This window comes from Sceloporus occidentalis, unplaced genomic scaffold, assembly GCF_023333645.1.
Source record: "Sceloporus occidentalis isolate IW3139 unplaced genomic scaffold, rSceOcc1.0.p SCAF_3, whole genome shotgun sequence".
In the NCBI taxonomy this organism is placed as follows: domain Eukaryota; kingdom Metazoa; phylum Chordata; class Lepidosauria; order Squamata; family Phrynosomatidae; genus Sceloporus; species Sceloporus occidentalis.
This window is the reverse complement of record NW_028316983.1, coordinates 194872136-194895298: the sequence shown is the minus strand read 5'-3', so window position 1 is coordinate 194895298 and position 23163 is coordinate 194872136. Positions and strand designations below refer to the sequence as shown.

The following is a 23163-nucleotide window of genomic DNA, read 5'->3' as shown; positions in this document are numbered from 1 at the left end:
GGTAGGAATTATGTATTTCTCTAATGTTTACTTCATTGAGGTGGTTAAATTCACATGACAGCATGCAAGTAACTTCTACTCTACATCTGATGTACTCTTTAGCAAAAAGGGGAGGCAGAGTCATTTTTTAGATAATCCAGTATCTTCTCTTCTCAGGCTCCACATTTATATCCCTTTCCAAACATTTTCCTTATTGGCGAAAAGAAGCTGGCAATTTCTAGAGCTCTCCTCTAAAGGCCTGGTAGCTATTATGTCTGGAATATCACTATCAACATAAATCAATATTAAATACAGTATCGAAAGTTAAAAGATGCAGTATCTTTTTTAAAAAAATCTCATTGCTCTAACCGGCCTATGCAATACGTGTAGAGTGAAATCGCTCTAACACACTAACAACACACACACACACACAGAGAGAGAGAGAGAGAGGGGGGTTATAAGCAAAACTGACAAAGTAATTTAAAATATATCAACTTGTAAACATATTTAAAAGGACTGTAAATCACATTTCTTTTTTGCTTTTTTGGATGTACAAAGCCAGATTTTTTTTTAAAAAGAGTTAATTTCAGGGTATTGAAATGGTATCACTGCTCAGAACATGGGTGTTGCTTATATATTATGGTCCATATACATATATATGTTGAATTTCTTCCTTCAGGAGAAATTTGTAGGTGAAGTTTGGGGAAGATAAATGAGTAAATACATTATAACAGCTGTAGTTATTCCCCTTCCAAACTTCTAAAATCATACAGATTCCAATTATCACAGGTAATCCTTGACACCTGTCTTAATTAAATCTCCTCCCATACAACTTGTTATAAAGGGATCAAAATTATCAATATCAGGATGTCAAAAATGTCTCTTTCCTTTTTGCTGCCTATAAGTCAATCATGGATGGCAACTGTGGCTTCAGGAACACAATAACTATTATGGTCTACTATTGCAAAAAGAATACAATTCTTTCCCATTGCCTTTTCTTCACTGGCTAGAGCTTCCCTGCTTTTCTGCCCTCTGTTAGGCACAGAGATTTGGAGATTAAGAATTTTGTATTTAGTTTACAGGAAGATATGTTGTGTTTATAAATGGTAAAAAGAATGTTCTGCACTTTGTGCACATAAACAGGTATGAAAATGCAATTTTGCTGAACGTTTAACACAGTAAGAAAGGTTGACATGTTTTAACTGGGCACATGATTCAAAGGGGTTGTTCTTACTAGGGAGAGCCATGCAAGCAGAAATCTGTAAATTCTAAACAGAGCTTCCCCTATTAATATTTTGTATCTGGATACAAAATAGCCGTATATATTCCAGTTGTCCCACCTTTCCTTTGCTGTCCGTGGCTGATAAGGGATCCTGCATCTCTGGTTGAGATTCTACCGCACAACTAAACAGGCGACACATAATTTTGAAGGGCCTATGCAGTCATCATGGCAGAAGGCGCCACAGCCTTTGCACACTATCATGGCTTTCAGCCTGCAAGAGCACTTCAGTTCCAGCTCATCTGCACTGCTGCTGTCAGCAAATTTCTGAACTGGAATCTGAGTGTTCTGAATAGATAGGCTCGCGGCTGTGTTTGAACTACTTCCTAACATTCCAATGGATTTTTCAATTGCAGATGCTGCCCTTTTGAAGCTTGTGCTACCAAAGTGTATCGTAGGATAATTTCCACAGAGCTGCTGCTGCTGCTGCTGAGACGGCGGCTGCTGTTGTTGCTGAGTCTGTATTTTCTGAGCAGTTAATTGGGCAAAAGGCTTCTGTGGCTCAGAAAGTAAATAGGAAGGGAAGTCGGCATTTTTCAGCGCAAAGGCTTTCAACTGTTCTTTCACTTCGTTCTGATCGTAAGAAGCTTGTTTCATGCCCAGCTCACAGCTGCTGCTTAAACCTTCCTCAAAAGAAACAGGTTCAGATTTTATATTGCTACAGACGCTTGCTGGTTGAGGCCAACCAAGTCTTTTAGTGGTTTCCATAGGAACTGCCGGTTGCTTGTGATCTGATGGAGCTTCTGCATTGGGAAGAGGAGGTGGTGGTGGTGGTGGTGGTGGTGGGGGTAGAGGGGGAGGAGGATGTACTAAGGACTTACTCTGTAGAGTCTGTGAGGCACTCGAGATGTCATCACCTTCCTTAATCTGAATATTAGAGGAAAAAACACTAGCAAGCCTCAGCTGGTGAGGAGCTGGGGACATGCTGACCTCTCCCAATGCCTTCTGTTCTAGATGCCTACTGAAAGCAAAGGTGTTGCAGCCAGATGGGGCCTTTATGTTTGCTTGCATCAGAGCTGCTGTAGTAGGAATGGGACCTCTGGCAGTCACTGGCATTTGGTAGAAATGTTGTCTATGTAAGGTGCTGGCTTCTGCGTGGAAACTGCCATTTTTGTCCACGCTGAATAAGTTCTGTTGGAAACTGCACGCAGGCAATGGCCTCTTCTGCTGCTTGATCTCTGGGCTGTGGGCAATCCTGCTCTGAATGGTATGTTTGCTTGGCCATTCTTGCTTAAACAGCTGACCATGTCCAAGTTGATTCATGCTGGAAGTGATGATACAGGGGCTCACTTTAACATCAGCATCTACTGATGGTTTCCCAGGCTCACATTTAACATCCCCTGCTATTCTGGCCACTCTCTTTTTGGGATGGTTCTCACGTTTTCTGATTTGTAGTGGGGCTATACTGCCTGCAGCAAATCCTCTGCCATCTGGGTTTGGAGAGTTGGAAGGATTTTCAGCTACATTTCTCTCAGCTGCTGCTGACTTACATACTGCGGTAGTCTGCAAAGGCAAGGGAAGCCTGTTAATTTCTAACTTGGCTCCCAACCTGGGCTGTGGCAACACTTTCTCCAATGGCAGGTTGCCTTGCAGTAGCTGTGTCACAAGAGGATTGTTGGCTTCTACCGATGACAAACGACAGCTTGTGCTTCCAATATTTGTAACTTTTTTTAATGTTTCTGTTGTCAGTGACAAAGAGTTTTCCATGGAATTTGGAACAGATGTCTTGGAGCCTTGTGCAGTCTGTGTATTTGTGGTGATGGCTGCAGCCTGGAGAGGTATTTCAGGTCTTGGAAAATCTTCAGTGTCCATCCTAAAGCATTTGTCAGATTCATTAACTTCTGACTTAACAGGCATTGCAATGCTTGTCACAATGTTATTTGAATGCATTTCATTCATATGTACGAAGCTTGAAGGCTCTGTTTTGACATTTTTTAAACAGTTTTGCTCAGTATATTCCTTATGCTTATTTGGGTTATGATGACCGAAAGATGGGTCAGTGTTCATTGCTTCATCCTCATTCCAGCAGATTCTGCTATTAGAGTTATAAGGGTTGGCACAGATATTTTCTACTTCACTTTTGAAAGCCAAAGGACCTCGCAATTGTTCCGAAAAACCTTGGCCAGGAGAAACATCCTCAAGTCGTTTATCCTGAGGCACAAGAGGCACTTCTCGAAGACCGGTGCATGCTGTCTGCAAATGTTTGCCATCTTGCTTTGTTGGAACAGTACTGAAGCCAGAACCATGCTCAAGATTTTCATTAGTAAGCAACTCTGGCCTGCTTATTACAGACACTTGAGGACATGCTATATTTTTTAAGGCAGTTTCTGTCCTAATGGGCTTCGTCTGCATATTTGTGCTGTTTTCAGAGGAAATACCCAGTGACAAGTTTGAATTTATAGTTGTTGTTGTATGGTCAACAATGACTTTACAAGGTATAGATCTATTCATAGTTGTCTGTGCGTAACCTCCTGAGGATTTTCCAGACATATCTAAATGATTTCGTACTCCAGAATTTCTCTCCATGACATCAGAACCCACTTTGGTGGGATTTTCATAAGAACCTACTGTCATCATATTACCTGCAAAAACTGAAATGGAAGTCCTGCCAATAGAATCTGGTACTGGAAGTGCTTCATTGCAATGTAAAGTTGCCCTAATTGGGGTGGTATTTGACAAAGAGCATGGGTCACTGGATCCAGTTATGGCTATCTTATCAGAAGAATATCTATTTGTTGATCCCACTGGAGGAATCAAAACAGAGCTACCAACCAGATGATTTGGCAAATTACTTGAAATAGTTGAAGCTGGCACGGTGGTATATTGGCTGGAGATGGCATTATTGGCATTGCTGCTTGGCATTGGCAATCTTTTCTCATCTAAGGAATTTGTCAAGACTGTACTATCTACTGTGGCTGGAGCAGTGGGGTTCTCAACAGATTTTGGCAGGAGAGCAATGCATGGAGTGTCAGCCCCATGGATGGATTTCATCATGGTTATATTGCATGCCTTTGTATCTGTACTTTCAATAGACATTAAGACAGAGGACTTATCAACAGAAACTGCAAAAGAAAGTTCCTTAATTGCTCCTGACATAGCAGTGCTACACACAGACATGGGGACTGAATTTTTATTATATAGCACTGACACACTGTTACTTTCTGTAGAGGTAGATGAAAGCATTTTCTCACACAACGGAGACACAGGTATATTTTCATCAGAATTGTGAACAGAGATGTCAGTACTAGTTTCTGGTAAAGTAGTGGCATTAAGTGACTGCTGTAATAAAGCAGAAGCTTCACGGAGGTGAGCAGACTTGTTGCTAGGAGACCTGCAGTTAGGATTAACTATAATTACACCAGTAGAACCTTCAATTTTTGTTTCAGAAGAAGCAGGAATCTCCACTGCTTGTGGACCTTCCTTGGTGGCATGTTGAGACTTGGTTTCTTTATTATTCTGGAGCAAGTGGGCTCTGGCTTGGTGTTTTGCAAACAATTTGGCCTTTGTCTGCTCCTTGATATGTGCCAATGTCCTGGTTTTTCCTCCTTCACAGGGGCTCCCTAAACTGCCAGAGACGATGCTTGCAGCTGCAGCAACTGCAGCTGCAGCTGCTGCCTCCCTTTGGGCTCGAGCTTGTTGGGCTCTTGCTTTGATATCTGCCAGCGTTCTTGCCCCAGTGTTCCTCCCACTGCTGACTGAGGTACTCGGAGAAGCTCTAGGTTCTGGTTTGGAAACAGGCTGGCTCTTGATGATAAAAGGTGGGCCAATTTTTGAAAGCTGAATCTGAAAAGAGGGAAAAAATCAAATTAAAGAATCCTTACATGCAATTCTTGTTTTTATAGCTCATAGAAGACTCCACAGCAGGACAATAGAAAATCACAATCTAGTGAAAGGACAAAGTTATTATTATTATATACACTTTACTAATTAACTCCCATCATTAATGAACTCTGTCACTAAAGGAGAAAACTAGTTACCTGTCAAGAAAAGCCCTTCAATGTCCTATTATATATGCATACGCCTAGACAGAATCCACTGCTCTGCTTCCATGTGTAGAAGTGGGTGAGGGTAACCCCCTTCTCTACAATGCCCACCACCATATCCCCTAATAATCTGCTCCTGACAGAACACTTTTTAAAATAGGTTTTCAGTGGCATAGAGGGTTGCAAGGAAAAAGAGAGAAAATTTCAACAATGCTATCAGTCTAGCATTCCACCTAGACCTTTGTGTGTATTAGGGTAGGAAAAAAACCTCACTGAAGATTGTTTCTACAGTCAAACCGCATACTGCAGAAGTGTATTCACTGTGGGATGTTGGCTCTGTGTAGGTAACAAGCAGAACAGTAGGTGGCATAGAAAGTCAATTTCCAAATTGGAAGCCATGTCTGAGTAAAAATGATTTTTCACCCCTAAGGTATTTTCTCTTAATTTGCTGGTGATGTTTCACTGCGTCTCAGTTAAATAAAGCGTAAATAGGGCAGTGCTTATGATTTTGGCAAATCCTAAATCTCAGACCAAATCAGGCTGATTCTGGATTGAAGCAGGAGTCCTCTGAACTGGACTAAATTTGTGTTTGACATTCCAGAAGATCTGTTAGCAGCTTGGATTCAAAAGGACATCGAGCTATAGCCAGTGGATCTTGAAAAACTTATTCATTTCTCTGCACTCTCTCCATAAATGGAAAACACAGGGCGAGGAGATAGGAATGGGAGAAATGGCATACAGTTTTATCACTGGAAGGTTCCACATCAAATTACAGTGAATTATTTTAACAGGGTTTTCAAAGCCCAGTTTAGGGAAGGATGTTGAAAGAACAAATTTCAGGACTAATTTAGGGTCCAATATTCTTTGCTAGTCCTCTATCCTAAGGGCAGGAACATTAAAAGAATGTTTTTGGGGTTTGGGGGAACCTGCTGTGAGGTGCTACTGGGTGTTTCCTTCTCTTTCTGCAACTGGATATTCCACATCTGTCATCCATGCCTATCATGTTATAGTGTGACTCTGGTCAAAACTGAGGGGAAAAAAACCAAAACTAAAACCATTTCTCTTTCTATAGCTGCCCAGTTCTTGCATTGTCCTTTTGTTATTTTACATGCTTCGTTAGGTGCTTCTGCGATATATGCCATGTTCATACAGATCCATCCCAAAATCATAAAGATAAACTGGAGAAAGAAAATCAGTCTCTGCCTCCAAAAAACAAAACAAAAACCTCTTACCCAAACTCTCCAGATATCCTTCTTAACCTTTTTGTGAGGAATGCTCTTTTTTCTTTTTTAATACTTAGAACCACTACTCTTCTAGATATCATTGCCACAACAGTTACCCATGAAAACCTTTTTTTTGAAGTTCTCAAACTATAACTCTACTCTTGCATAAAGTTACTTGCACCTATTCTTCTGACACTTGGCAACGTTGATCCTGTCAAAAGAAGTAACTATCTCAGTAAATTACATCCAATTCTGTCAAGAAAAATAAAGATTATTGGCAATTCCATTTTAGGAGGGGAAAAACAAATTTAAAATATGAAACTCCTATTGATATTTGCTTGAAAACTAAGGGGTTAAACAGACCGGCATGAAGCGCAGGTGTGGGGGCAGCGTCGGGGTGTGGTGTTTCGATGACACATGCTCCCACGCTGCCCCCATGCCAGCGTCACACCACCCACCTGACCGCACGGCAGGCAGCATCATGGCACTCCTTTGGCATGGCATTCAGATGGAACATGCCAAAAAGAGCACCGGAAAGTGCTGCCACAGCAGCAAGGGTGCCCTTTTTGCCGGCTCTAAAAGGAGCAACATTCTGCTGCTTCTTTTAGAGCCGGCAAAGCAGTGGACTAGCTGGGGCCACAGCGTGAGGTTGCTGCGGCCTGATCCAGCACTGAAAGGCCGCTGCTTTGGGACTGTCTGTTTTGCCCCTTAGAGATATAATCTGCTCTTCAGGGGCTATTCTGCCTGATCATTTCATCCAGTTATAGAATTCAAGAGATAAAAACCATTTGAATTAAAGTGATAAAAACCAGTTCTCTGTCAGTTAGACATGGACCAGAACTGAATCAGGTTACCTTCATATTTAATTTTTCCTGTTTTCCAAATCTTGAAACCAGGGTTCTGCAGAATTAAAGCAGTCTGATATCATTTTAACGGCCATAACTGATTCCTACAGAATCCTGGGATTTGTCATTTGGTGAGGTATTCAGGTTCATCTGTCAGAGTTTGACTGCCTTACCAAACTATACATTGTAGGATTCTGTAGGACAGGGTCATGGCAGTTAAAGTGGTGACAAACTGCTTTAATTCTGCAGTGTGGATATACCCTCAGTCTTGTGCTTGGTGCACATCCCTAGCTGTGAGACCATTTGCAATATTTTCAGTATCAATTTCAGCCTGAGCATTTGCAATAGATGATGTGGTTCATGATCCAAATTGTTGTATGATAAGGAAATGATACACAGAATAGGTCAACATAGCAAACAGGTATTGTTCATGCATTTAGTTTTGAACATTTATATCTGACTCTTAGCATACACTCTCTGAGTAGTTGACATGAAGGGGAAAAAAATGCCAAACACACCCTAACTACATGTGGTGGCTTTCTTAACTGCACACATGACTTCTTCCATAATGTCCACTGACTCTGTTAGTTTAAGAATAAAGAAACCTTTTCAAAATCAATGTAGCAGAAACATATGACATGAATCTTATACGCAGTTTAAGTTCCAGTGTGGGTGTAGTGTAAATTACTTGGCCGCCCTGCCCACAAATGAATGACACAACAAAGTCAATATTCAGAAAGCTCTATCAATATTCTTTAGAACTGTTTTCTAATAAAATACAGTATTTCATATTGGTAGTATGCCAATTCAGTTACTAGTGTGTCATTTAATCATATTATATGGAAATCTTACTATTGGCAGCTTCCAATGAAACTGGCACCCCTCTGTGGGTAGCAATAAATAGCTGTTAGATGCCAGTTACTTACTGGCAAATACCAGTTGTAGTTTTAAGTGGAAACTGATGTAAGAAGAGATTAATTCTCCTGAGCTTTTCTCTTAAATGAGCTAAACATTCAATATATTTCAGATATTGGATACCATGGGTTTTGTTTTATTGTTCCCCTCCTGCAACTGTTTACCTTAAGAGGTGGAACTCTGGGCTCTTCTCTAGGTGGTGGTTCTCTTTCAGATGAACTTGCTGATGTATTACGATGAGATTGGTCATCTTCGATCCTTGCTCGCTTCTCTTTGCAGATTCCAAAACCATAGTGTTCAGCAGTCTTCCTCTTTGGAATCTCTAAGTCCCTGTTTTCACCTCTTACTTCTGGTGATTTTGTAGTTTCAGAGGACTTTGAAGAATGGGAACCTTCAAATCGAATCTGTGCAGTTCCTTGAAGTTTGTGAGACTTACTTCGACCCACTTCTGAGAACTTTTCCGATGATGATGAGGTATATAGCTTTTCATGAGATTTAGATGGAAGAGATTCAGTATTTTTGCACCCCCCAGCTTCCGTTAGAACAGATACTTCCAGCTGAGAGACTGTGCCTTTCTTTTCAGTTCTGTGTTGGACACCATGGTTTCTGGTTTTTATTACTTCTGGAGAAGAATGTTCTGCAGCAGAAGAAATGAAAGGTTTTTCTGTTTCAGTATGCAACCTACATGCTTGATTTGTAAAGTTTCTAGATTCTTCCACTGTTGAAGCATCAGGTGTGACAGCTTTCACAGTTTCAGATGCACCATGGGGCTGCTTCTCTTGTGACTCAAGATTCTCTTCTTGAGAAGCATTAGAAATGGCAAAGGTTTCTTCTCTCACTGATGACATAGATTCTTCAGATGAACATGGAGATTTTCTTTGCTGAATAAATCTTTCACTCAATGGGGAATCAGAAAGTGGAGATGCTTCGGAAGCTAACAGTAAACTATTTGAATGAGATGTTTCAGAAGCTAAAAGAACAGAAGATACTGAGGAAGTTTCAGATGTTAAGGGCAAATCAGACATTGGTGATGTTTCTGATGGTAAAGGTAAATTAGAAACAGGTGATGCCTCTGAAGTTAGAGGTAAATTTGACATCAGAGATGCTTCGGAGGTTACAGGTGAGGCAGGCATAGGAGATACTTCAGACATTAAAGATGCATTCAAATGATCATCAATAAGTTTTTGTTCACTATCAGCTTCAGGATTTTCAGTGCAAGATATATCAGATGAACAAGCTGTTTCCAGAGATACTGGAGTACAAGGTTCCTCTGAAGTAGACTGTGTGTCACCTCCTGGAGATGCAATACTGACAGATGGCTCCTCTGGGCTTTCAGAGGAAAAGGAAGTTTCAGAAATGCAAGCATTTTCTGATGACTGTTCATCAGGGTCACTTTGCAGTTCCATATGTACAGCAACACTTCCACCAGTGAACAAAGACCCATTGAGGGCAGGGGAATATTTTTCATGAAGACCTAGCTCTTTTGTGGAGTCTAGATCTTTTTCTTCCATGTTACTTATAGAGTTTGTAGATGAAGCAGACTGTGAAGGAGATAAACTGCTTTCTAGCTGATCATTCATGATTGACATTTCTTCCTGGGAATAATCCACTCTTTCTTCTACCTTAATTTCAACATGAGACAATGTACTCATTACATCATTCATCACAACGCAGAATTCAGAGTTCCCTGTGAGTGGTAGAGTATCTGTTTCTTCCTTTGTATCATCTGGGCTGACTGGCTGTTCAGAACTCACATGTTCTGGTTTATGGTTCTCCTCTTGACATTCACAGATACTTGTTTCAACCTCCTCAGCAATCTCTTCTTGAATAACTGATTCTTCTGGTATCAAAATGTCATCAGCTTCTGCTATTAGATCCTTGGATGGAATATGTTCCATATTGCAAAGTGACTGACAGAAATCTCTCTCAGCCAGAATTGGTTGCTGGCTGCTTTTCTCTTCATGATCATCAAAAGTTGACTCTCTTGAAGGACCAGGCAAATCTGAAGACTCACAGAGTGAACTATCTTCATCTGTGTTGTTGTTCTGGACAGATGTAAGCTTCATAGACTCATCTATTGACATGCCCAGCCTAGTCAGAAATTAGAGAGTTAAATTACCAAATCATTGTACTTAAAATATCTACCTGTATTTTAGAAAGAAAAAGCCCCAATCAACTTCACCATATCATACAAAAGTAAAAACCCCTAGTGAGTATTGTAGAAGCAAGATGAAGCATTTTGGCTATAGCAGAAGATTTCCATGGATATCCAAATTCTGAGTTGGAAGCTCATTCCATTAAACAATTCACCCTAATCTGGATGCACAAAAATACAGTTGGCCCCCTATATCCACAAATTCTGTACCCATGAATTCAACCACCCACAGCTTGAAAATATATTTTTTTAAAATTCCAGAAAACAAACATTAATTTTGCCATTTTATACAAGGGACACCATTTTACTACCCCACCGTATATAATGATACAGCATCCACAGATTTTGGTATCCATGGGGGGAACCAAACCCTAGCAGATATCAAGGGCCAACTGTACTATTTTTTTTTAAAAAAAAGCAAACATTAACAAAATTATTTAATTAATTTTGCAATAATGACTGTAAGACATGTCTATCCAAACACAGAGTTAAAATTTTAATTGATACTGAACAACAATCTAGACACTACATTAATAGTACTGTATTCCAGAATCCCAACCTGAAAATTAAAACAAAACAACACGGCACAGAAATTTCGATCTGGTGAAAAATCAACCAAACATTGTTATAAAATTGCATGCTGACATAAGTAACGTGGTTGAATGACATAAGTAAACTGGTTCATCCTTTTTGAAAAGCTGGCACAAACTCTCTAATTTTACACTGCATCTGTTTTAAACATAACAAGTAATTTAACTTGGATTATGTTAATTTCAACAAGGCAGCTTGTTTCAACTTGTTGAATGAAAGACAATTTCAACTATTTTAAAACGTTGAAAATAAACTAGCATTAACAAAGGGGCTGTACAAACAGTAATGAAGGGGCAGCCTCCAGCTGTCTCTTCTTCAGCTGGATCAGGGCTGCAGCAACCACACGCCATAGCCCCAATCTGGCCTTTCCAGGGAGCAATAGCCATGGCTATACAGCACTCATTTGGTGCTGGGTCATCTGGACACAGTGTCAGAGGAGCGCCGAGACGACAGGTGCTGTGTGTAGCAGTGTGTGGCGTAATGACACCCTGGGGGTGGACTGGAGGTGTGCGTCATGTGGATGTGATGCCCTGATTCTGCCCTCAGGCCAGCCTTATTGGCCAGTCTGAAGAGCCCCTAACTTGAGGCTTTTGGAAAAGTCAAGCATGGTCTTCTTTAAACTTTGCAGCATAAAATACATTTGACATGGTTGTGGGAGGCCCGCAGGCTAAACCCCATATTAATTCCAATTAGAGTAGAATCACTGAAATGAATGGGAGTTATTAGACAATCCCTTTAAATGCTGGTCCGTCCTGGTCACATTTAAAATTACAGGTTGGGAAGAAGAACAGATGTCCTCATTACAACAGGAATGTGAAGAATATGTTAATATTTGCATCTTCAATAGATTTATGGTTTCTTGACACTTCAGGTCTCCCACAAACCCCAGAAACTGGGCTCTGATAGCAGAGGTAACTATTGCTAGCAGGAATACAATGAGAAAATAAGAAAAGCTGTGGGTGGTGAAAGGTTCAGTTCTCCTAACCCTTTTATATTTTCAACTGCACACCAGCCCTGACTTTAAACATGATTGGAACAGAGCAGCATATTAGGGAAGTGCTGGGATGGTGCTATAATTTTATCCAATGTATGCAACAGAATTGCTACTGCTAGCTCCCCCCTCCCCACATTTATTACCAACATTTTACATAGCAATACAGAAATAGAACTGTTCCAGCATATACAACTGCACTTAACATAAGTAAGACAGGGCAAAGGTTTGATAAATGAGTAGTGAGTATGAAAGCAGAGAGAGAAAAGGCTATAGTGATCCAGGAAGGCATTTCTAAATTAATGGGGTTTGAGGTGACTGGACAAAGCCCTCTAAAAAGACTGCTAGACCTGCTGCCTTTATCAGTGAGACAGTTTATATTTAAACCATGCAAATGTTCTATATGAAAGACAAATTTTATATATTAATGTGCATCTTATGCTGATCCTTTTCTTTTAACTTCACTTTTGATACTTACTTTTCTCCATAAAACCTTTCAAAGAACCTCTCTTTCCAGGGTTCAGTTTTCTTTTCCTTTTCAATTTCTTGTCTGATGCGCAATTGCATTTCAGGAGTAAATTCACCTAAAAGACAGAAGCAGTGGAATATTGAATATAGACTCCAAGAGTTTCAGGTAAGGGTGCAGCTGTATTTGGGGTAGGATTCTCTGCAGAAACTCCACTGGAAAAAAGTTTGGACAAACATCACTTGGATGTAGAGAGATCTTGTAGCACCTTTGAGACTAATTGAAAGAAAGAAGTTGGCAGCCTGAGCTTTCCTACGTTGCAGTCTACTTCCTTAGAAGTAGACTGAAGTCTACAAAAGCTCGTGCTGCCAATTTCTTTCTCTCAATTAGTTTCAAAGGTGCTACAAGATCTCTCGACATACTGATTCCACCGACTAATATGGCTATATCTTTGAATGGTTTGGATGATTGTGCTATAAAATTTCACAGATTGGCCAAATTCCAAAAATTCCAGTGTACGTGTCTAAGGACGTGCATCATCTTTTCCAAAACATCATCATTCAACTATATTTCCCTGAGAATTATGGGATGATGTTCCAAATGGTCACCTAACTTGGGGTCATGGAGGCATGAAAGTAGATAAGAAGCTTCAAAAGCTCCCTTTTTGGCTGTTACGTTCTTACTTGTTATATTTATATTCATACATATATTGATAGGCATAATCTATTTTTCTTTACATTACACCTTCAGTCTTCCAAAAAAGTATTTCAATGCAAAGTAAATTTAAGAGAAACCACTGACAAGCCATTAGATTTATATTATTATATTTAGTATTTTGTAAGATATATTGGTGGGATTTAGTCACATGCATTTAGTTTTCTAAAGTTGACACTGATGAAAATGCTTGTTCAGATTTTAAATAAGGCCACCAAATGGCCTTCTGGGGTCAGGTATAAATAAGCAAAAGTGCTCAAATCAATTTCAAGATGAATTAGTGTATATAATTTTTAAAGTCTTGTCACATTACATTTGCTTTTACAAAAGTATTGTCAGTGTGAGTATTCTTGATAATCATATAAAAGTCATCTCTTCAGGAAAGAAAATAAATCACTATTTGGTTAAATCTAATAACAAGTATAAAATTACCTTCTGCCAATCGCTGTTTCCACCCTTGTGCTGCATATGCAAAGAATTCATTATTTAAAGCGGAACTACTGAGGCGCAAAACTCCATCACTTCCCATCTAGAAAATAAGCCAGTGGTAGCAGAAGACACTGTCAGAGATTGCGTCAACTAAGAGTACATAAGAATAGAGCTCCAGTTATGTGGAAGAGGGAAGGATAGAGAGTGGGAATAACAAAAGGGAATAATCTGCTAATATTTAAATAGCATTTTCATTATAGTCATCATATTAAATGCAAGTGGCTCAATCCAGAATTGGTGTACCTACATTAATTATAACAATATATTGCTAATTATCACAGTGAAACCTATTATTATTATTATTATTATTATTATTATTATATTTATTTGTATCCCGCTTTTCCCCCAGAACAGGGACTCTAAGGCCCTTGGAAGCAATATACAAGAGAGATAAAATATATGTATGTATAGATGTATTTGAATATTTCCAAGCCATGGATGGTTGAATCCATGGACGCAGAATCCGTGGATACTAAGAGCTGACTGTACAGAGAGAGAGAAAAGGGGGGGAAATCACAAAATGATATATAAAATTAAATTCAATGGATAATTTTCTTCTATGGCCTTTTACATGACTTAAATTCTACATCATTTCTACTCAGGTTTATAATATCAGGTAGATTGAAGTGTTTCAGATACTTTCAACCAGGAGAGGCAAAGTGCTGTCCTCTAGAGGTAACTTCCAGCATTTTTTACCACTGGCTATGCTGGTTAAGACTGATGAGAGTTGTAGTTTGATCACATACAGAGGGCTACACTTTGCCCACCTTTGGCTTAGTATTTTCATCCAGAATGAAAAAGTTCAAGAAAGGAAAATTTTTAAGTCTTGGTGATGAAGTAAATATTACCATGGGCAGAGAGATGGCATCATTAACCAATAAAGCTAAATGAGAATTTGGAGAAACATGCCAATAAAGCACTTTTAAAATACACTATTAATTTTTATGGGCGTCAAGAAATGCTGTCCAGCAGAGACAACGTTTTAATGAGCCAGAACAACAAATGTTTTTGAAAGCTTTTTATTATTATTATTATTATACAGTAATTCTCTTGGGTTTGGAATTCTGCTTTTATCTGATTAAGCACTATGGAAGTATCAATTTCCAAACACCAGCAATTATTTTATGACGAATCCACACCAGAAACATTTATGTAACTATTTTAAAATTTTATTTAAAGGAGAAAAACATTTACCATAGCCCAGTGGCTATTTTTATAAACCATGAAAATGTCAAATGATAGTGAACAAAATAAGTCAGTTAATTTCCTATTTAATTTAACTCCTTTGTTTCTAAAGCCCACATTATATCAGATGAGTTAAATGTGGAAGTATGATATACACCTCCTCCTCAAATATTCAGAAAGGATCTGACTTTATTTTACAGGTGATCAGACTCTTTAACATGACTAATACATTAAGAGGAACTCAACCATCTAAATCCATTATCGCTCCACCTCCCCTCGGCTCAATCCAATACTTCTGTTGCTCTCATATAAGGCTACTGTTCAAGCTTTCTGCATAATTGATATGCAGAAGATATATTTCTCAAATAAAGATTTTGTTGATATAGGCAGTGATTCTACTATTAACACAGGCATCAATAAATTCTACATGGTTTGATTATAATATTTTGCAGCAGTAAGGCTTTCACATCAAATCACTGAAGGCTTACCTCAATATACACTGAAGGCTTACCTCAATAAATTAACAATACATCATTCAACATGGATTTTCTATCTTTAATAGAAAGTATTAAAAGTTCTGTTGCATGTTTAGGGGAGTATGAAGCAAAGAAGATTCTACATAATATATTGAAGACATTTAAAAGGGGAAGACACCAGTAAAGAAAATTAATGTTGAAAATATTGGGTATTAGCAAGTGTTTTTTCAGTTTATTAGAAATATAGTATCACAGAAAAATTAAAACCATTCGTATTATTAGGATATTAGGGAACAGCCTGTAAATTAATGTACAGCAATTATCATTCTTTGGCTTCACAGTTTGGGCAGATCTCCTGGGAGCCAATTTGTCAGACCTACAAGATGTGAGCTCTCCATGTCATACCAAAGCACGGCCACTACAAAGTTTGACCTTTAATCTAGTATACCTTCATCATGTGCTTATGAGGCAAGAAAAGAACTGGTGTTGTGCTATTACATTTGACTATTATAATAAATTAAGTCATTTATACCACAGCCCTTCTTTTTCTGCCTGTCAGTTCATTCTCTATTCTCTCATTCTTGTTCTAAAGGATAATAATGCTAGTGTCATGGCTGGTCTAGGACACTCCGCATGACATACACACACAACCAGTGATCCACAAAGAAGATTGAAAAATGATGCACAAATTATGATCTATCAATAGCTAGACTAAACATCTTCTAAATCTCTTCACTGGATAAAAGACCAGGAAAGTCATATTAATCATTTGCAAAGATATAGCTGTGTTAGTCTGGGTCGGTATGCAACGGGTTCTTCTAGCACCTTTGAAACTAACTGAAAGAAATAAGTTGGTAGCATCAAATTTTGTAGACTTAAGCCTACTTCCTCAGATGCATCTTGCTCAGTGAAGCCATTCAGGGAGCAAAATGAATAGGGAAAACCCTGTAAGTTAAAAGGTAAGCAAGGGCAAATGAACATAGTGTGTATATATGATACTGCTGCGTACTGAATCAGAACATCTAACTCAGTATTGTCAATGTTGGCTGGAAAGTCTTAGGCAGGGCTGCTCCCTAGTTCTTGCTTCTTGACACCCTTTCAGTCAAGTTATCAACACAGGCCCTTCCACTTACAGAGCATGTTCTGACCCAAATTACGACCACTTTAAAAGCAATTGAATGATGATGTCCTCTGTCTACACAACTCACTGCAATGCATATCCGACTGAATCTTTTAAGTGGATACCAGTCACAAAATGTCCCATACTAGGAAACCATTCTCAGTCCTTCATCCAGTTTGGAAACTGGAGAGAAAATAACTAGGACGTGCCTAAGAAAATGTGCAAATAATCATAATGGCACTGTCCCATGAGGAATGAAAAGGAGATCAGCTCAAAGAGCAATTTCTTAAACATATTGGCCACAATCCAGAAAAGCAGAAACAAGAAATCCATCTGTTCAGTGGAAGAGCAGCTTACTATGTGGAACAGGCTGGGTAGGGAGCTGACGTATCAAAATAGAGTCCCTTTGACACATTCTGGATGGCAGCCAACATTTTAAATACTTTACATTATATTACTCTAACTGAATGATTTATAAAAACATCATACATAAAAATTAACTTTCAGTATTAGCTAAGCATAAAAGCTCTTATAGCACTGCTGCTCCATTTTTTTTTAAAAGTGGAAAGCACACTGCTTCTTGACAATACATTAGGGACAAAAATCTATCTTGTGTACTCATATTGATTTGTAATCACTCAGTAGTCTAAATGCTCTTGGAAACCAAGCAATCAGACTATTACATTAAGTGAGACTATTTACATTAAGTGAACTGATACTATGGAGATTATCACAAGGGAGATGGGATAGGGATAGGATTGCTTCCCCTTCCTTATCCCAGCCATGATCTGAGTGAAAGTGATTGTGCAAATCACTTTCACACTGCAGCCGTCTGAAAAGCACTTTCAGCCATCAGCTGAAAGTTCTTTCAGCCGTTGTGGTATTAACTGGTTAAGCTGTTAATACAAAAGACTGCAAATGATGGCTGAAAGCACTTTTTAGCCCCCTGCAGTGTGAAAGTGATTTGCACAACCTCTCTCACTTGCGCTTACCTGCCAGGTCAAGTGTGGGTCAAGTGTGAAAGTGCTTTCCATGATCAGGCAGGAAGAATGGGACGGGGCAGGGACAGAACATGAGGGACATCATTGTCCAGTCCCTCATGTGATCATCTCCTATGTCATCATACAAAAGAATACATAGAGAGATCTTGTAGCATCTTTGAGACTAACTGAAAGAAATTGCCAGTGTGAGCTTTCATAGACTTCAGTCTACTTTCTCAGATGAATTTGGCTCAAATGCATCTGAGGAGGTAGACTGAAGTCTACGAAAGCTCATGCTGCCAATTTATTTCTTTCAGTTAAGTCTCAAAGGTGCTACAAGATAAACTCTTCATACTGATTCTACAGACTAGCACTATATCTTTATCTCTGAATTCTGCCATAGTAGAAAAGAGTAACTTTAGTTCAAAAGCAGAGAAGATTGGACATTGCATGCAATGTTTTACTCTCCTCACCTTTTCTCTAAAAGAAGCTCATAATGTTTTTCTGCTCTGCTTCAGGCTCCCTGACACACAGGCTCTCCTGCTACTTCCAAAATGTTCTATACTTTAAGGCTGAGGTTCAAGATTTTACCTGATCCATTCCTACCATTCATCACTAGTGAAAAGAATTGAAAGAAACCTCATTTCTTGATGAAGGGCAGAGATAAGCAGCTGACTATTGTTTCAGGGTCTTGGGAGTACACATAAAGAACCCAGAGATCTAAACCTGCCACACACACATACACTCACCAACTGTCATGGCTGCATACTATGATATCTTGGAATTTGCAGTATAGGAGGGACACTTAACACTATGAAAGCAAAATTATGTTTAAAAAACTGCAACAAAGATTCCAATTGGACATGGAGCGAGAAAACCCAAAAGACCAAGCAAGGGTCAGGAAAGGTAGAGGCACAAGGGACCATACTGCAAATATTCACTGGCTAATGGAACACATCAAGTAATTGCAAAAGAAAATCAGCATGTACTTTATAGACTACAGCAAAGCCTTTAACTGCATTGATCAGGAAAAGGCATTGAATGCTCTCTAAGACATGGGAATTCCATAACACTTGATAGTTCTGATGAGAAATCAGAGGGTTAGGCAAAGCTGCACCCTACTTGTTCAACTTGTACATAGAAAACATCATTTGAGGAGCAGGATTACACATAGTGTTGTGGTATCCTTAAAAGCCTGGACTTTCTCTCACTAAGTCCACCAGCTTGACAGAGCAGAGGGACAAAAGGACTCAGAACACTGAGAATCCAAAACAATTTATTTGCCGGCAAAGTCCCCAGTGGAAATAAACTTTTCCAAATACTGAGGCGAAGAACAAGAGAAAATGGCTGACCATATAGTAATTCAAACAAGGAGGTCCCTAACATACATTCTATTGGCTGGCTCAAAGTGCAAATGTACAAAACTTTCATACAATCAGAGCACAGATTTTTTTAATATTAAAATACACTTTAGGCACATTTGGAATATTCCATCACTCTTTATCACCAATGTGTTGTTTCCTCATCCAAGGATGCTGCTCCTAATTGTTTTGGCTTTCAAAGAAACTAGATGCCTCGATCAGCCTCCCAAAGGTCAACTTGTTCTCTAAACATTTCTACTGCAAATCCTGTTCAGCATTTTTTTCTCTCACAAAGCCTTGACTCCAAAAGCTCATTTCTATATGTCCACAGTACAACCATTTCTATAAATCTATTGCGGGGATATTAATCATTAAAATCCATCCATCTCAATAGAAGAAGGAGTGAAGATTGGAGGAAGAAACACGATCTATCTAAAGAGATTATCAGACCCGGGGGGGGGGGGGGGGAGCTAGGAGTAAAAGGCATACTCCCAGCAAAGCTGTGTGACTGCCTTGAATATTTTCAGATGATATCACGCGTATCCAGGACTTTATCCATCTAAATCCAGGAATGCTCCAGCAACAAACCACTCACTGGGAAGTCCCAGGAATGGTTTGTTGCTAGAGCATTCCTGGATTTTCATGGGTAAAGTCCTGGATAAGTGCAACGTCATCTGAAAATCATCAGTAAAACCATGTGACTTTGCTGGGAGTATGTCTCCCCCCCCAATTTTCTCCCATCTGATCAGCTCCAATGCTAGGCAGATGACACAATATTACTAGCAGAAAATATCATGGACTTGGAACAATTGTTGAGGAACATCAACGAAGAAAGTGCAAAGGCAGGCTTCCTGCTGAACACAAAGAAAACAAAAATTTTGAACATGGAGGACCTACATACATTCAAACTAGAAAATTGAATAGTTAAAAGATTTCTCAAACCCTGGATCTTGACACTGCAGTCAAGAAATCAGAGGAAGACTAGGAATGGGAAGGGCAACCGTGAAAGAGAAAGAAAAGATTCTAAAAAGTAAAGACATACAACTAAGTGTTAGAATCATCCAAACCATGGTAATCCCAATCTCTATGTAGCCACCTTGAATCCCAGTTTCGGAGAAAGGCAGGATATAAATCCCCTAAATAAAATAAATACATAAATATGTATGAATGTGAGAGCTGGACAGTGAAAAAACTAGATAAAAGAAAATCAACTAATTTGAAATGTGGTACTGGAGAAGAGTGCTGAGGATACTGTGGATAGCCAAAAAGACAAACAAATAGGTCCTTGAACAAATCAAGCCTGAAATACCCCCAGAAGCCAAGATGATCAAACTGAGGCTGTTGTACTTTGTCCACATCATGAGAAGGCATGACCTAAAAGACAATAATGCTGGGAAAGGTTGATGGTAGAAGAAAGAGTAGAAGACTGCACACCAAATGACTAGACTTAAGAAGAGAGGACACAAGTCTGAAAAAGTTAAGCAGAACAGTTGAAAGACAGGGAGTTTTGGAGATGTCTCATCCACAGGACTGCCATGAGTCAAGGTTGGCTTGGGGGCACTTAGCACTCTCAGCCAGAAAGCTTGGGTGCTTCACCAAACTAAAAACCTCTGGTGCAGAACCTTTTTATGATCTTAATCATCACCCACTATAGAGGCCAATAGGTCGTGCAAATATGAAAAGCACCAGGTTCTCCTGTCAGGGAATAAGGAGATATGGGAAGAAAGGGGTATTATTGAACAGGACATGACCTACGAGAGCCAAGCCATTTAAACAGCAAGGATGTTCCATCTACAGAAATTGTTTTGTCAAACTCATTTAGATGAGTCCTTCACTTCAGATACTTTGCTGCCACTCATGGGGTGAAGACAAGTTCACACTTCCTGATCGGAAGGGAAAATGTCCCCATTTCATCGGCCATTGCCTGACTCATGTCTACTGCAAACTGTTTGCAGAAAAGATGACTGGTTGGTCAGGACTGTAATTATTACAGTTTCTAGGTTTGCGGTTAGTTTGGCAAGGGACACACATGAGGTTAATACTGTCTACCTAGAGGAGTCCTTGTTGGAGAATATGAACTAAGGGATGATACAGATGAGCCAAAATGAAGTGGCTTCTGGCTGCTTTGGAGGTGTGCCAATTAAATAACACACACCTCCAAAGTGGCCAGAAGCTGTGCTGAAGCTGCACCCCAGCCCTTAAGACTGGAGCAAAAAAGAGCCAAGATAACCCGACTCCTGGTGACACCAACTGTCCCCTGAGCAGGCTGTGTGGACAGATTGTGACCCGCTTCCAGCTGGAGTGGACACAGGTTTATCTTTCATGCCACTCTGTTCTGGGCCTTAGAGGATAGGCCATAGCTGGGAGATTCAGAATTGTAGCCTGAGCTGGAGGCCTTATCTGACAACCCTGTGGAGTTTCTCCTGAGATGATTTAGCTGCCACAGAAGAACAGAGAGCAGAGACAAGTCTTGGACACAGTCAGGCCTCCAGGTCCAAGGGAGAGATGGCATCTCACTCAAGAGGCATAATGAAAAGGTGTAGCTGTACTGATGCACTCAACTTCCTCAAAGAATGATCTGACGCTAATTTGGCCACATTAAAGGTGGCTATCTATGGAAGGGGCAGAATAGTGCGCCCGCGTCATACGCGGGAGCATTATATGCTGCTTCTGGCGCTGTGTGCCACCATGAGCACAAGCCCCATTACTAACAATGGGGCTCGAGCATACGTGTTTTTTATTTTACACAGGGGAGGGGCCCAGAACAGATCCCCCACGTAAAACAAGGGCGCACTGTATAAGGGTGGATATAATAATATCCCATTTTTGCATGGAATTATTGTGTTTTAACACATGTATTATGCTATGGCCTCTGTTTCTCTGTGTCTGACTTCCTGGATCACTGACATTGGCATGTTTACGGAACAGTGATTTCACCTACTTCTCTGAAATACGACCCAGTAAGAAAGTGCACTGGGTTTTCAAACTCAACTGACTTTTTGATAAACCATTCCTAGTTGCTGTTCTAACTAATAACATCCCAGGAAAACTCTGAATTGATCCAAGCCAGACTCTGCGTAATTCTTTCTGCACTAACCCCCTGTAACTAATGTTTGTGTCAAGGGTAGTGGTGCCCCCGACATTGGTGTCACCTGGTGTAGTGCTGGGGGGGGGCACCAGCCACCCAACAGCCCACTTTCGACTACAGGAGGAGGAGGCAGATGGATAAGTAAGGCATTGGGAAAGGTGGGAAGAGTGTGCGTGTGCTCGCCCCTCCTTCCTCCCCTGCTGGGCCCAGGGTAGTGGGGAAGGTAAGGGGGGTGTATTCCTCCTTTCTCTGCCACTTTGGCTCCCTTGAAAGCCATGGCAGCAGACAAAGGACAGGGCCTGCACCCTCCTCTTCCACATTGGGAGGAGGGACCAACCAGGTGTCACCCCTGCACTATGGTGTGATCCACTCCTCCTGCCACTGGTCAAGGGTACTCCTTCAGATGCCTAGGGTGCTTTCCAGCCATAATAGAGCCCACTCACATTACACAATTATAGCTCTATGATTCTATACATTCTGTCCTATGAAATCCTGTGGTTTGCAATTTGGTGAGGCACTGGAATGCTGTGGCTGAGAATTCTAGTTGCTCCTCTTAAACTGCCAATTCCAAGATCCCATAGGATTTCATAGCAGTTAAAGTGGAATAATAACAGTATAATTCTGTAGTGTGAATGGGCTCCTGGACTCAAACATTAGATATGTGGTTCCAAATAAGCTATGTAGGCTGGTCTGGTAAGGTAAAGGAAAACAGTCTTGGCCCTTTTTTCATATTTTGGTGTTTGTGTGGAATATGTGGATTTTCTTGTTGTGATTACTTAGGCCCTGTACAGATGGACAGGAAGGGACGGCAATACGCTGCCCATTTCTGCCGTGGATCATTGCCGCAGTAACCACATGTGCACGGCAACAATCCGCTGTAAGAAGGAGCTGCAAAACTCAGCTCTTTTCCATGCTGCTGCCAAGGTGCCACTAGTGCCCTGGAGCGGTGCAGTGACGTCTCTTGTGAGCTGCTCCGTTTGGATGCAGAGCACAAGGCATGTCATCGGCACGCACTGTCTGAACACGTGCATGCCCAAAATGGCGCCGGGAGAGCACAGAGTGTGGGGATGCTCAGCACTCCTGAGCCATAATTTCAGCCCTAGGTCACTACAAAGCAGTGGTCTGTACCAGACCTTATATAACCATCCTTCCTTTTGACTATTGGAATCATATTTATGATGTTTATCTATGGCTGTTCTATCCTCCAGCTCAGAAAATATTTTCTAGCCATCTAAGCAAAGCTTGGAAAAGTTGCTTATTCAACCCCCACCAGCATGCCAAATGGCTGGGAGATTCTGGGAGTAGTAGCTCATAAAAAGTAAC

The 23163-nt window shown here is 40.2% G+C and overlaps 1 protein-coding gene across 6 annotated transcripts in view; it reads right to left on the bottom strand.

The window, feature by feature from the left end:
• The window catches only part of ASXL3 (ASXL transcriptional regulator 3), a 157228-nt gene that overhangs the window by 4945 nt on the left and 129120 nt on the right, over positions 1-23163 (bottom strand). For 4 of the 6 annotated variants that reach the window (XM_089517241.1, XM_089517243.1, XM_089517242.1 and 1 more), the window contains 4 exons: positions 13574-13670; positions 12440-12545; positions 8389-10315; positions 435-5041 (listed from right to left, as the gene is read on the bottom strand). In XM_089517241.1, the coding sequence (XP_089373367.1) occupies positions 1373-5041; positions 8389-10315; positions 12440-12545; positions 13574-13670 (5799 nt within the window). In that variant the 3' untranslated portion in view covers positions 435-1372. Of the gene's footprint in view, positions 1-434; positions 5042-8388; positions 10316-12439; positions 12546-13573; positions 13671-23163 lie in introns of those variants that run through there. The other 2 variants (XR_016280618.1, XM_089517245.1) reach the window with 2 other exon arrangements.